The sequence below is a fragment of the Melanerpes formicivorus genome, unplaced genomic scaffold, assembly GCF_026170545.1.
Source record: "Melanerpes formicivorus ecotype bairdi unplaced genomic scaffold, bMelFor1.0.p_v2 SCAF_13, whole genome shotgun sequence".
NCBI classification, from domain to species: Eukaryota; Metazoa; Chordata; class Aves; order Piciformes; family Picidae; genus Melanerpes; species Melanerpes formicivorus.
In genome coordinates, this window is record NW_027142365.1 from 19903185 (window position 1) to 19918613 (window position 15429).

The 15429-nt window shown below is 53.8% G+C and overlaps 1 protein-coding gene across 2 annotated transcripts in view; it reads right to left on the minus strand.

The window, feature by feature from the left end:
• The window catches only part of MRC1 (mannose receptor C-type 1), an 88750-nt gene that overhangs the window by 7626 nt on the left and 65695 nt on the right, over positions 1-15429 (minus strand). For both annotated transcript variants that reach the window (XM_068146365.1, XM_068146364.1), the window contains 5 exons: positions 13495-13597; positions 12028-12257; positions 10478-10643; positions 8362-8514; positions 2963-3079 (listed from right to left, as the gene is read on the minus strand). In XM_068146365.1, the coding sequence (XP_068002466.1) occupies positions 2963-3079; positions 8362-8514; positions 10478-10643; positions 12028-12257; positions 13495-13597 (769 nt within the window). The remainder of the gene's footprint in view (positions 1-2962; positions 3080-8361; positions 8515-10477; positions 10644-12027; positions 12258-13494; positions 13598-15429) is intronic.

The window sequence follows — 15429 nt, forward strand, 5'->3', positions numbered from 1 at the left end:
CAGAGATAGAGGAGAACCTCCCCAGCCCTGCTGGGTGCACTTTTCTTGCTGCACCCCAGGATGCCATTGGCCCCTCAAAGGCACATTGCTGTCCCATGCAGAATTTACTGTCCACCAGGACTCCAAGGGCTTTCTCTTTGGGGCTGCTTCCAAGCCCAAGCATTATCTAAATCCAGCAGGGCCACTGCTACAGCATAGTCCAGAGAAGAGCAACGAGGCTGGGAGAGGCCTTGAGCACAGCCCTGTGAGGAGAGGCTGAGGGAGCTGGGGTTGCTTAGCCTGGAGAAGAGGAGGCTCAGGGGAGACCTCATTGCCCTCTACAACTCCCTGAAGGGAGGTTGTAGCCAGGAAGGGGAAGGGGTTATTGGTCTCTTTTCTTTAGCACCCAGCACCAGAACAAGAGGACACAGTCTCAAGCTGTGCCAGGGGAGGTTTAGGCTGGAGGTGAGGAGAAAGTTCTTCACTGAGAGAGTTGTTAGCTATTGGGATGTGCTGCCCAGGGAGGTGGTGGAGTCACTGCCCCTGGAGGTGTTCAAGAGGGGATTGGATGTGGCACTTGGAGCCATGGTTTAGTTGTCAGGAGGTGTTGGGTGACAGGTTGGACTTGATGATCTCTGAGGTCTTTTCCAACCTTATTGATTCTATGGTTCCATGACTCTGTGCCAGCCTTGAGCACCATCCTGCCAACATCACTTTTTGGGAAGCTGCTCTGGCTTGTGATGCCACAAAAGGGCAGGAGGTTCCCAGCCCCAGCCGGCCCAGGCGGGCAGCGCTGCGCTCTGCAGTGCAGCCTGCCTGCCGTCAGGCGAGGACTGAGCCTCACCCCACCCTTTTCTCAGGAATTGGCAGGGAGGGTTTGCAGTGCTCATTTCAAAGCCCCCCTCCCCCCTTCCTGCCTCAAAGTCTTTCAAACCCCAGCTTTACCCTTCCCCCCTCACCCCCCCCACCCCCTTTTCTCCTCCTTTCCACTGCCTTTCCACTCATGATTTTCCTGCTAAAGCTCTGCCTCATCCCCCTTGTGACCACTGTGGCTCAGCTCTGCTGGGGACTTTCTGCCTCTTCCTTCCTGTTCCCTTTTTCCCTTTCTTTCTTTTAATAGTGCTGTTTATTTAGAGTGATTGTGCCCCTTGTGACTCCTTGGTTGTACTCAAGCAAGCACATGAGCACGTTCTTAGGCTCAGCATCACAGCCCTGCTTTGCTTCCCTGGAAGATTTAACGGTATCACAGTCTCACAGTATAACTAAGGTTGGAAGAGACCTTGAGGATCATCGAGTCCAACCTGTCACCACAAACCTCATGACTAGACCATGGCACCAAGTGCCAAGTCCAATCTCCCTGGGCAGCCTATTCCAGAGTCAAACCACCCTGATACTGAAGAATTTCTTCCTAAGATCCAGTCTAAACCTATTCTCTCTCAGCTTCAAACCATTTCCCCTTGTCCTGTCACTAGACACCCTTATGAAAAGTCCCTCTGCATCCGTCCTATGGGATCCCTTCAGGTATTGAAAGGCAGCTATAAGGTCCCTCTGGAGTCTTCTCTTCTCTAAGCTGAACAACCCCAGCTCCCTCAGCCTATCCTCATAACAGAGATGTTCCAGCCCTTGGATCAACATCACACAGCAGTCAACATTCCCACTTTTGGGGTCTCCTGACCCCAAGGTTGAGTAAAGCTTATTCACTGTTAGCCCAGGTACCATGTATTACCTTGCACATTGAAGAAAAGAGGACAGTTAGAACATCAGCACTAGGAGATGGCTTCTGAGTTACCTGAGCAATTGCTGCTTCATTGTCAGCCAGCCCCAGCAAGAAGATCCTCACTTTGTCTATCTTCACTGGCACAGTCCTTCCTCTCCACTCCACCTCGCTCACGGTGGCCGCCTGCTTTGCTCGAGCTTGGCACAGTTTACTTTTGGGCTGGTTTTTGGTAGGGTTTAGGTTGCTGCTGCTGTTCTTGGTGGGCTCTGTTTGATTTGTTGTTTGGTGGGGGGGGGGTTTCAGTCTGGTGGTTGGCTGCTGGGTTTTTCTAAGCAACTCTCATGCTACAGCAATCTTCACTCTCAGTACAGCCTGAGGCATGAGGTGGTAGAGAGCAGCCCTGTGGGAAAGGACTTGAGGATGCTGGTGGGGGAGAAGCTGGACAGGAGCAGGCTATGGAGCATGAAGCACAGAAGGCCAAGGGCAGCCTGGGCTGCATCCAAAGCAGTGTGGCCAGAGATAGAGAGAGGGGACCCTGCCCCTCTGCTCTGGGGAAACCTCACCTGCAGGGCTGGGGCCAGCTCTGGAGCACTCAACACAGGAAGGACCTGGACCTGATGGAGCAGGTCCAGAGGACAGCCATGAAGATGATCAGAGGGCCCTGAGTACCTCTGCAACAAGGACAGGCTGAAGGAGCTGGGGGTGTTTAGCCTGAAGAAGAAAACGTTCCAGGGAGACCTAATAGTACCTGAAGGGGGCTACAGGAAGGCTGCAGAGAGACTGCTTGCAAAGGCCTGCAGGGACAGGACCAGGGGCAATGGCTTCAAACCAGAACAGAGCAGATTGAGATTGGATGTGAGGAACAAGTTCTGCACCAGGAGGGTGGTGGAACACTGGCACAGGTTGCCCAGGGAGGTGGTTGAGGCTCCTTGGTTGGAGATATTCAAGGTGAGGCTGGACAGGGCTCTGGCAACCTGATCTAGCTGGGGATGTCCCTGCTGAGTGCAGAGGGGTTGGACTGGGTGAGCTCTGGAGCTCCCTTGCAGCCCAGCCCAGTCTGTGATGCTATGAACCTTCTGTGTCTGATCTTTGTTACCTAAGAATGGTTACTACTTGATGAGAGCTGCCCAGCTTCCCCATGATGACAGCAGACAACCTTTTCTCATGTCACTGCTTATCTATTCATGTGCCATTTTCAACACCCATCTCAAGCAGCTGGTGACAGTAATTCACTGAACAAGAAGATGTTAAGTGCAAAGCAATTACCATCCACATTTCTGTACATTCCTGTCCAAAAAGCTGGCACTTTCCCTTCCAGTGGCTCCACAGCATGTGCCAGGAAGTTAGCTTCAGCTGAGTCTTCAACTGATACCAAGGAGGCACCTGGAAGATAAAGAGAGGAAAAAAAATCTCTTAGAGACATAAGGTTGACAGTGGAGAACACCCTCATGTTCCTGACAGATGTGAGCCCTGGCTTTGTCCCTGTGCCCAGCTCTAAACAGAGTTTGAGATTGCAGACAGAAGCTAGCTGTGGATATTACCTTGTGAAGCACTCCAGCACTGTGGCTGATGTATCTGTTAGAGGGAAGGAGAGGGACCTTGCCAGGCTGGGCAGATGGGCAGAGTCCAAGGGCAGGAGATTGAACACATCCAAGTGCCAGGTGCTGCACATTGGCCACAGCAACCCCAGGCAGTGCTACAGGCTGGGGTCAGAGTGGCTAAGAGCAGCCAGGCAGAAAGGGACCTGGGGGTTTAGTTGTCAGGAGGTGTTGGGTGACAGCTTGGACTTGATGGTCTCTGAGGTCTTTTCCAACCTTACTGATTCTATGATCCTCTCTCCTCAGAGTGGGATGCCATCTAAGAATACTTCCATGGACTGAATGAGTCCTCCCCCCACTTTGGTGAGTGTGCCTTGGGTACTCTTGAGTGGGAGGCTTCCCCTTGCTGAGTGCATGCTTGCACATCTTGGGTCAGCTTTCTGGAAAGAACAGTCCCTCAAGCTTAGGGTGAAAGCTGAACTGGCTGTGGAGGAGAGAGTGCCCTGCTGACAGCCAGCCTTGCAATGTCTCTGGGCTGGAAGGGGTGCTGAGCAGGACTGGCTACAAGAAACCCACATCCCTGGGTAGCTGTTGCTGTCTGCTGTGTGGCTGTCTCCATCATGCAGATTAGTTACAGACTGTGTCAGGTTGGAAGGGACCCTCAAAGGTCATCTTGTCCAACGCCCCTGCAGGCAGCAGGGACAGCAGCTCCAGCTCCAAGTTAGGAGCAGATGTTGGTCAGTTAGAGGGCTGAAGGGCTCTGCAGAGGGACCTCGACCGACTGGACAGCTGGGCAGAGTCCAACAGGATGGCATTCAACAAGTCCAAGTGCCAGGGGCTGCACTTTGGCCACAGCAACCCCATGCAGAGCTACAGGCTGGGGTCAGAGTGGCTGAGAGCTGCCAAACAGAGAGGGACCTGGGGGTGCTGATTGACAGCCACCTGAATATGAGCCAGCAGTGTGCCCAGGTGGCCAAGAAGGCCAAGGGCATCCTGGCCTGCATCAGGAAGAGTGTGGCCAGCAGGAGCAGGGAGGTCATTGTGCCCTGTGCTCAGCACTGGTTAGGCCACACCTTGAGTCCTGTGTCCAGTTCTGGGCTCCTCAGTTTAAGAAGGACATTGAGAGACTTGAAGGTGTCCAGAGAAGGGCAACAAGGCTGGGGAGAGGCCTTGAGCACAGCCCTGTGAGGAGAGGCTGAGGGAGCTGGGGTTGTTTAGTCTGGAAAAGAGGAGGCTCAGGGGTAACCTCATTGCCCTCTACAACTCCCTGAGGGATGGTTGTAGCCAGGAAGGGGTTGGCCTCTTCTCCCAGGCACCCAGCACCAGAACAAGAGGACACAGTCTCAAGCTGTGCCAGGGGAGGTTTAGGCTGAAGGTGAGGAGAAAGTTCTTCACTGAGAGAGTCATTCGTCATTGGGATGTGCTGCCCAGGGAGGTGGTGGAGTCCCCATCCCTGGAGGTGTTCAAGAGGGGATTGGATGTGGCACTTGGTGCCATGGTCTAGTCATGAGGTCTGTGGTGACAGGTAGGACTCGATGATGCTCAAGGTCCTTTCCAACCTAACTTATACTGTGAGACTGTGCTAGAGCAGGCTGCCCAGGGACACAGCCAGGCTGATCTTGAATGTCTCCAGGGACAAAGCCACAACCACCTCCCTGGGCAGCCTGTTCCAGTGCTTCCCCAGCCTCACTGTGCAGAACTTCCTCCTGATGTCCAACCTAACTCTGCCCTGCTCCAGTTTCAAACCATTGCCTCTTTTCCTATCCCCACAGCCCCTTCTGAACAGTCCCTCCCCAGCCTTCCTCTAGGTCCCCTGCAGATATTGGAAGGCTGCTCTTATGTCTCCCTGGAGCCTTCTCCTCACCAGGCTCAACAGCCTCAATTCTTCCAGCCTGTCTTCATAGCAGAGGTGCTCCAGCCCTCTGAGCATCTTCTTGGTCCTCCTCTGGACCTACTTCATCAGGTCCATGCCTCCCTTGTGCTGCAGACCCCAGAGCTGGGCACAGCATGACAGGTAAGGTCTCAGCAGAGCAGAGCAGAGCAGAGGGGCAGGATCCCCTCTCTCTTAACCTGCTGCACTCTCCTACATTCTCTTTGTAGCCATCAGGGACAGCAAGCTCACCCTGGCCATCTCCTGCCCAGCCAGCACAGTGCCCTGTTAGTCACTCACATAACACTGGGCATTGTGCCAGGATTCACTGCAGGATGCTCTGGCAAAGTCAAGAAGCAAGGAGCCAGCAGACAGAAGGAGCTCCAGGACTTCAGAGAGAGTGGCATTCAGCAGTGGAGGTGAGCTTCAGCTGTCCTAAGCGTGGGGCTGGGGCCCAGCAGGCAGGCAGGGAGCAGGCCCTGTGCTTGGCACTCAACTGCTTTGGCTGCTGAGCTTTTGGCTGTGCTTGTTCTCAGGTGAGGAGAGCACAGTGACAGGGAAGGAAAATCTAAGTCACTTGAATCTCCACCCTGCTGAGCCCACAGCTGCAATCCTGTGTCCAGTGCTGGGCTCCCCAGTTCCAGAGAGACAGAGACCTGCTGGAGAGAGTCCAAGGGAGAGCCAGGAGGATGCTTAGGGGCCTTGAGCATCTCCCCTGTGAAGAGAGACTGAGAGCCCTGGGGCTGTTTAGTCTGGAGAGGAGAAGGCTGAGAGGGATCTGATCAATGCCTATCAATAGCTGAGGGCTGGGGGTCAGGTGGAGGGCCCCAAGCTCTGTTGGGTGGTGTTCAATAAAAAGATAAGGAACAAAGGAGACAAACTGGAACCCAGGAGGTTCCAACTCAAGATGAGGAGAAACTTCTTTGTTGTGAGGGTGCTGGAGGCCTGGAGCAGGCTGCCCAGAGAGGTTGTGGAGTCTCCTGCTCTGGAGCCTTTCCAACCCCACCTGGCTGTGTTCCTGTGTGCCCTGCCCTGGGTGCTGCTGCTCTGGCAGGGGTTGCACTGGATGATCTGTGGAGGCCTCTTCCAACCTCTCACATTCTGTGATTCTATGAATCACTGCTGGGCTCCTGACAAATTCTGCTGTGGTTCAGAATTCTGCTATGGCTAAAATGCTACTGGCAAACATCCAACTGCAAGCAACCCCCAGAGTGCAAGCAGGGACAGCAGGAGAGAGGAGAACAGGGAACCTTCCTCTTTTTTCACTGCAGTGTTTATGTTTTTCTCTTTCTTCCTTTTTTGCTGACTGGGATCAGATGTTTGGTTGCTGTCACAAAAAGCTTCACTGCACATCCACAGAGGAGCACAGACAGACAACTGCAGATGGGGAATCCCTTCCATGGCTACTCACAAGCCCATCACAGTGGCATCAGCCCATCAAAGGCCACTCTCTACAGACCCAGAGGAGAAAAGAGGCACAATAGAATCACAGAATGCTAGGGGTTGGAAGGGGCCTCCAGAGATCATAGGGTTCAATGCTCCTGTGTAGCACAACAGGCCAGGCAGTCTCACCTCTGTGCCTGGAAAGATCATGGAGCAGATCCTCCTGGAGGCACTGCTGACTCAGAAGAATAGTGAAGAGGTGATTGGGAACAGTCAGCATGGCTTCACCAAGGGCAAATCCTGCCTGACCAACCTGGTAGGCTTCTCAGAACAGGTGACAACATCAATAGCTGAGGGGAGAGCAACTGCTGTCATTTCCCTGGAGCTGAGCAAAGCCTTCGACACTGTCCCGCACCACATCCTGGTCTCCAGGCTGGTGACACATGGGTGTGATGGGTGACCGCTAGATGGATAAGGAACTGGCTTGATGGCTGCACCCAAAGAGTGGCTGTCCATGGCTCCATGTCCCAGTGGAGGCCAGGGACAAGCAGAGTCCCTCAGGGATCAGTCCTGGGACCAGGCTTGTTCAACATCTCTGTGGGTGCCATGGACAGTGGCACTGAGTGCAGCCTCAGCAAGTTTGCTGATGACACCAAGCTGTGTGGTGCAGCAGACAGCTGGAAGGAAGGGAGGCCATCCAGAGGGACCTGGACAGGCTGGAGAGGTGGGCACAAGCCAACCTCAGGAGGTTCAACAAGACCAAGGGCAGGGTCCTGCAGCTGGGTGGAGGCAATCCCAGGCACAAATCCAGGCTGGGCAGGGACTGGCTGGAAAGCAGCCCTGAGGAGAGAGACTTGGGGGTGCTGGGGGAGGAGAAGCTCACCAGGAGCTCTCAGTGTGCACTTGCAGCCCAGAAAGCCAATCAGATCCTGGGCTGCAGCAGGAGAAGTGTGGCCAGAAAGGCAAGGGAGGTGATTCTCCCCCTCTGCTCAGCTAGGTAGAGAAGGCTGAGAGGGATCTGATCAATGTCTACCAATAGCTGAGGGCTGGGTGTCAAGTGGAGGGGGCCAAGCTCTTTTGGGTGGTGCACAGGAATAAGACAAGGAACAAGAGGGAGAAGCTGGAGCCCAGGAGATTCCAGCTCAACATGAGGAGAAACTTCTTTGGTGAGAGGGTGCTGTAGGCCTGGAGCAGGCTGCCCAGAGAGGTTGTGGAGTCTCCTGCTCTGGAGACTTCCCAAGCCCACCTGGATGCATTCCTGTGCAGACTGCCCTGGGTGCTGCTGCTTTGGCAATGGGGGTTGGACTGGATGATATCTGGAGGTCCTTTCCAACCTCTCATGTACTCTGATCCTGTGATCCCCACTGCAGGTCACACAGCTCCCCCAGTGTGCCCCACACACACACCATGAGACACTGTGTGTGCCACTGGTGGGCAGCTGTTTGTGATCTCCCCCTCAGGTCACACAGCTCCCCCAGTGTGCCCCACACACACACCATGAAAGGCACTGTGTGTGCCACTGGTGGGCAGCTGTTTGTGATCTCCCCCTCAGGTCACACAGCTCCCCCAGTGTGCCCCACACACACACCATGAAAGGCACTGTGTGTGCCACTGGTGGGCAGCTGTTTGTGATCTCCCCCTCAGGTCACACAGCTCCCCCAGTGTGACCCCCACACCATGAAAGACTGAGTGCCACTGCTGGGCAGCCATTTCCCACCTCCTCCCAGAGGAAGGCAGTGCCTGGGATTCAGCTGTCCTGCCCAACCCTTGGACCATCCTTGAGATCACAGAAACACAGAGCAGAAGCTCAGCTTTCCACAGAGGTGCAATACAAGGCAGAAGGAAAGGCTCTTTGACTGGAGGAGGACACTCACCTAGTCTGAGACATTCTAAAGATGCCTGGGCCCAGTTTCTTGTGGATGAAGATTTAATGTAGTAGCAGTGACCTCGGAAGGGGATCCAGGACTGGCGGCCTTCTGACTCAGGGCACTTGCCAGGGAGCTGAGGGGGATCAGTAGGAGCTTCCACTGTTTAAGAAGGGTTTAGAAAGAGAAAGCATCAAATGCAGAGAAACAGCTTCTTATACATTCTGTTGTCATGAAGAGATCAACAGCATGCTGGCAAACTCAGGATTAGCTATGCTGCTTACTGCAATGGGGAGGAGTCCTGCATAGAATCAGAGCTGTCAGGATTGGAAGGGACCTCAAGGCTCAGCCAGCTCCAACCCCCCTGCCATGGCCAGGGACACCTCACACTGCAGCAGGTTGCTCACAGCCACCTCCAGCCTGGCTGCAAACACCTCCAGGCAGGAGGCTTCCACCACCTCCCTGGGCAACCTCTGCCAGGCTCTCACCACCCTCATGGGCAACAACTTCTTCCTCACAGCCAATCTCAATCTTCCCACTTCTAGTTTTGCTCCACCTCCCCCAGTCCTATCCCTCCCTGACACCCTCAAAAGTCCCTCCCCAGCTTTCTTGGAGCCCCCTGCAGATCCTGGAAGGCCACAATGAGGTCTTCTGGGAGCCTTCTCCTCTCCAGCCTGCACAACCCCAACTCTCTCAGGCTGTCTCCAGAGCACAGCAGCTCCAGCCTTCTGCTCCTCCTCATGGCCCTTCTCTGGACACCTTCCAGCCCCTCCAGATCCTTCCTGGCACAGAGGCTCCAGAACTGGCCCCAGAGCTCCAGCTGTGGTCTCAGCAGAGTGGAGCAGAGGGGCAGAATCCCCTCCCTGGCCCTGCTGGCTACATCTATGAACAAAAACTATCCCAGCTGTGGTGTCAAGAAATCCAGCTCCCCAAGAATCCAGGAGCACTTTCACCTGAAATGCAGCTCAGCTCCTTCCTCACCAATGTGTTGTCACACCTGGCTGCTTTGTTGGGTTAGGGCCATAGGAACTTGGTCATGGAATGCAGCAGGAGTTTCAGGTTAAAAACAGAAGAGAAGTCCCCCAAAACATTTCTACACCACCTGTTTGGTATTCAGTTCCAAAAGGACAACCTGGAAAGCTGCTGTAAGTAAGCCTTGGTCATTCAGCATCCCCTCTTCACTGCCATCCCTGTGTGACAGCTGCTGAGTGTTCAGTGCTGATGCCACCACCAGCTTTGCTCTTGCCTGCTCACTAACAGCAGAATAAATAGGACAGTATAACCCCATGCAATTGTCTTGGTTGGACAAGACACTTAAGGTCATCAACTCCAACCATTCTCTAACCAAGGCTGCTGCTAACCCATGGCCCTCAGCACCACATCTCTGCCTCTTTGAAACACCTCCAGGGATGGGCATTCAACCTCCTCCCTGGGGACACTGCTACAGCCCTTGAGAATCCTTTCAGCAAAGAAATTCCTCTGAATGTCCAACCTAAACCTCCCTGGGGCAATTTGAAGCCATTTCCTCTGGTCCCATGACTTGTCAGTAGGGAGAAGAGGCCAACCCCCACCTTGCTACAGCTCCTTTTGGAGTGAGCCTAAGCCATGCAGAACTTATCTGCCATGATAACAGTGAAGTGATTGCTGTGCACAGGCAGAGTGGCAATTGCAGAGTGTGTGCTGGTCCTCATCTCCAAAGGCCTGCAGGGACAGGGCCAGGGGCAATGGCTTCAAATTAGAGCAGAGAAGATTGAGATTGGATGTGAGGAACAAGTTCTGCAGCAGGAGGGTGGTGGAACACTGGCACAGGTTGCCCAGGGAGGTGGCTGAGGCTCCATGGCTGGAGATATTCAAGGTGAGGCTGGAGAGGGCTCTGGGCAACCTGATCTAGTGGAGGATGCTCCTGCTGACTGAATGGGGGTTGGACCTTTGGAGGTCCCTTCCAAGCCAAACCATCTTATGATTCTATGATTTTACAGCAGCCCCACTGAAGCCAAGTAAATTTGGATGACTTGATCTCTTGAAGTAGAAGGCAGCATCTGAGCATGCAGCAGCAGAGCACCCTCCAAGGTGAATGCTGCAGAGAGAAGAACTCCAACTGCAGTGGGCAGACTCAGGCTCTTACCATCAGCTTTTTTGCAAACAGAGAAGTAGCTTTCATTGCAGGATGCTGTCTTCCAGGCTCCAGAAACATCTAGATAGACACAGCCTATCTTCTGCCTTGGCTCCCCTTCAGCCCATTTGGCATACTTCATTCTCCAGTTGTCCACCCACTCGTAGCGCCCCTTGGTCTGAGAAGAAAGCACAGCAGCACCGGCCATGGCATGGCTCAGCCTGGCAGGGGCCTCAGAGACCATCTGCTCCAACCCCCCTGCTGTGGGCAGGGATGCCTCTCAGCTACACACAGCTGCTCAAGGCCTCATTCAACCTGGCCTTGAACACCTCCAGGCAGGAGGCAGCCACAGCCTCCCCGGACAGCCTGTGCCAGAGTCTCCCCAGCCTCACACTGAAGAACTTCTCCCTCAGCTCCAGTCTAAACCTGCTCTGCCTCAGCTTCAAACCATTCCCCCTTGGCCTGGCTCCAGACACCCTCAGGAAATGTCCCTCTGCAGCCTTCCTGCAGGATCCCTTCAGGTACTGGAAGGCAGCTAGAAGGTTCCCCCAGAGTCTTCTCTTCTCCGGGCTGAACACCCCCTGCTCCCTCAGCCTGTCCCCACAGCAGAGCTGCTCCAGCCCTTGTGGATCATCTTTCTGTCCTCCTCTGGGCTTGCCCCAGTACTACTATGATTTGTTATGCCTAAGGAGTAGGACAAGGAGGCATTCATCAGTAGTTTGAAGGCACATGAACACCTGGAGAGCTGCAGCAATCTCTCAGGAAGTGTGGATTTTCTCCCCAACACATCACCTGCACAAAGAGATGTGTCAAGATGCTGGCCTCAGATATTGCTTGTGCAGCACCTGCAGTCTGTGCAGGTATTGTGAGTGCAGGACCACAGAAGAGGTCAGACAAAAAGTGTAACATCTGCAGTTGAATGAGAATGACTTCAGAGGATGGATTCCTCTCTGTAAATCTCACAGTACATAAAAGTCTTTAGGACCAAGATATGGGCCCCTCAGCTCAAGAAGGACCTCAGGGAACTGCTTGAGAGAGTCCAGCACAGAGGCACAGAGCTGCTGCAGGCAGTGGAACATCTCCCTGTGAGCACAGGCTGAGGGAGCTGGGGCTTGGAGCATGGAGCAGAGGAGCCTGAGGGCTGCCCTCATGGCTGGGGATAAAGATGCGCAGGGCGGGAGCCAGGCTCTGCTCAGGGCTGGCCAAGGACAGCACAAGGGGCACTGGGGGCAAGCTGGAGCAGAGGAGGTGCCATGGGAACAGGAGGGAAAACTTTGTCCCTGTGAGGGTGCTGGAGCCTGGAGCAGGCTGCCCAGAGAGGCTGTGGAGTCTCCTGCTCTGGAGCCTTTCCAACCCCACCTGGATGTGTTCTGTGTGAGCTGCCCTGGGTGCTCCTGCTCTGGCAGGGGGCTGGATTGGATGAGCTCTGGAGGTCCCTTCCAGCCCCCTAAGTTGTGATTCTGTGAAGATACAAGCTAAGAAGCTGAAGCCAAGAGAGCTAACAGACTGCTGAGCTGCCCATGTCAGCAGCAAGTCCTGCTCAGCTGCTGTGATGTTCTTACCACGTTGCTGTTGAGGCCAATCCACACAGGCACTCTGTGCTTCAGCATCTTTAGCCACAGGAATGAGTGGCTGTAGGGGTCTAGGATGCTGGCAAGGTCAAACTGGTCCCGTCTGCAGTTCTCTCTTGCAGCCTCCCAGTCCATCTTGGTGTGGATGAACAAGTAACTGCTGTTGCCATAACGCAGAGGGCTGGATGGCAACGAGCTTGGAGAAGGCTGAAACTCAGCTTCTGGAAGATAAAGGGTGAAAAGGACAACAAAAAGAGAGAGTCATTGACTTGCTCAAAAAGGGGGTTGTGGGCTCACTAAAAGCCTTTTCTCTTGGTTTCATGTCCCCTGCCTGCTGGTCAGTGTGGAGTAGAGGATGGGAAGTTTAGATGGAAAGGCCATTCACAACTGCACACAGCAGTACAAAGCAGCTCAAACACACAGAATCCACAGCCTGGGCTTAACACAGAGCCACATTAAGCCAAAGCTTCACCCAAACCTCCCTTGAAACCAGGCCAACCAACCCAGGCCTTCATGCCCCCTCCAGATCCCCCCCAGACTCTCTACCTTCCATACCACACTATTGTCACACAGCATAAAATTTGGCTTGGCAGCTCCAGGTCCCAATTAGGCAGCTTCAGACCCCAATTAGACATCTCCAGGCCCATTTAGACAGCTCCAAGCCCCAATTAGGCAGCTCCAAGCCCCAATTAGGCAGCTCCAGGTCCCAATTAGGCAGCTCCAGGCCCCAATTAGGCAGCTCCAGGTCCCAATTAGGCAGCTCCAGGTCCAAATTAGGCAGCTCCAGGCCCAATTAGGCAGCTCCAGGTCCCAATTAGACAGCTCCAGGCCCAATTAGGCAGCTCCAGGTCCCAATTAGGCTGCTCTAGGCCCCAATTAGACAGCTCCAGGTCCCAGTTAGGCAGCTCCAGGTCCCAATTAGACAGCTCCAGGCCCAATTAGACAGCTCCAAGCCCCAATTAGACAGCTCCAGGCCCAATTAGGCAGCTCCAGGCCCCAATTAGGCAGCTCCAGGTCCCAATTAGACAGCTCCAAGCCCCAATTAGACAGCTCCAGGCCCAATTAGACAGCTCCAGGTCCCAATTAGACAGCTCCAGGTCCCAATTAGACAGCTCCAAGCCCCAATTAGACAGCTCCAGGCCCAATTGGCAGCTTTGCCAAGGCTGACACCAGGCCTCCCCCCCAAGAGATAACAGCCTGGGTGTCCTCCCAGGAGGTGAATGAGAGGTGAAAAGGCAGAAAACCTGAAAGTGCAGCCAGGTTTATAGGGATGCAGGGCTTCTGGGAATGAAATACTCCTCCTGGTCCACCTCCTGCACACTCTGGACCTCCTGCAGGTCTGTAGCTTTGTGGTTCTTAAAGGCAACTCAGCCTCCAACCACCACAAAACCTGAACAGCCCAGCAATTCCCTGGAGAGCTGTAAGGTCTGCTGGTGCTTTAACTAAGGAGACAAGTACCTGCATTGATCTGGCAAATGTAGCCTCTGCTGCTCCCACAGGTCTCATCAGCCCACTTCCCTGCTTCCTTCACAGGCCTGCTCCTCATGACAACACAATCAGCCTGCAGGCAAAACCAGAGCAGATCAGTTACAAAGGGCTGGCAGAAACAAACAGCAAGACCTTTGTCTGCCTTTTACATCTCCAGACACAAGTGAGTGCTGCAGTTTGACTCTTGTGCCCTCCTGCCATTGCAGGCTGTAAGTGGGGTGGTGTGGAGGTTCTGTTCCTCTTGCACATCACAAGCTTCTTATCACTCATTGCTCTCTCTTGCACAACATGAGGCTGGAGCAAGCAGACCAGAGAACTGTCTGTGTTTTCATATCTCCAGGAACACAGAAGGAGAGAAGGAAAGCCCCAGCCAACTTAAAGAGAAGTGAAATCAACTGCTGTGGAAAAGACTGGGGGACCTCACCCCAGAAATAAACCTGAATGAGCACTGCAGCAGTCCTGACACATCACAGGGCTTGCTGCAAGCTGTGAGACCACAAACAGCACAACCAGACTTGTCTCTGCCCAAAGGCACACACTGATCTCCCAGTGACATTACAGCTTCTCTGATATGGGCATGGCAGGTAGAGAGCTCCTTGTGGCCTTCCAGGATCTGCAGGGGGCTACAGGAAAGCTGGGAAGGGACTTCTGAGGGTGTCAGGGAGTGATAGGACTGGGGAGGATGGAGCAGAACTAGAAGTGGGGAGATTGAGATTGGCTGTGAGGAAGAAGTTGTTGCCCATGAGGGTGGTGAGAGCCTGGCACAGGTTGCCCAGGGAGGTGGTGGAAGCCTCCTGCCTGGAGGTGTTTGCAGCCAGGCTGGATGTGGCTGTGAGCAACCTGCTGTAGTGTGAGGTGTCCCTGCCCATGGCAGGGGGTTGGGACTGGCTGAGCCTTGAGGTCCCTTCCAACCCTGACAATGCTTTGCTGCTAAGATTCTGTAACCTATGCTAGCATGGTTCAGGGCAGTGAACACCCATGATGTTGGTAGCGCATCAGACCCTTAATGGGAAGGTTGTGAGTTCAAGCCTGCAGTGGGCAGTAGTGTCCTCCCTGCTCTAGTCATGAGGTCTGTGGTGACAGGTTGGACTCAATGATCTTTGAGGTCCCTTCCAACCTTAGGAATACTGAATACTGGTTACTAATTTGAGAGTGACAGGATGAAAGGCAATGGCTTTGAGCTGGAAGAAGGCAGACTGGGACTGGAGATTAGGAAGGAGTTCTTTCCAGTGAGGGTGGTGAGACACTGGCACAGGCTGCCCAGGGAGGTTGTAGATGCCCCTCACTGGAGGTGTTCAAGGCCAGACTGGATTAAGCCTTGAGCAACCTGCTGTAGTGTGAGGTGTCCCTGCCCAGGGCAGGGGGGTTGGAACTGGATGATCCTTGAGGTCCCTTCTAGTTCAAACCATGCTGTGAATCTGTTTGGCTTTGCTGTTCAGCAGGAGATGTGCAGAGAAAAGCTTCATCTGTGAGTGAAATGCACAAAGAGTGAAACCTTTCAAAGTGAACAGCTGTAGGATGTTTTCTACCAGCCATGGTAACTTATTTTTTTGCTATGGTGAATAAACTGAAAAGCAACAGTGAAATGTTCAAGGTGGGAACCTTGTGAGTGGTCACTGAAGATTTCACAGGAGCTCCTCTACTTTTCATGGGAAAATATATCCCCAGAGGGAACATTTTAAAGATGCTTTCACTTTTGAACTCAATTATCCCAGGGAAAAAGGATATCACAAATGCTGGAGCCAGGGCAGAGGAGGGCAAGGAAGCTGGAAAGGGCCTGGGGAATAAATCTTGTGAGGAGAGGCTGAAGGAGCTGGGGCTGGTTAGTGTGAAAGAGAGGAGGCTGAGGGGAGACCTCCTGGCTGTCTACAGCTCCCTGAAAGGAGGTTGTGGAGAGGTTGGTGC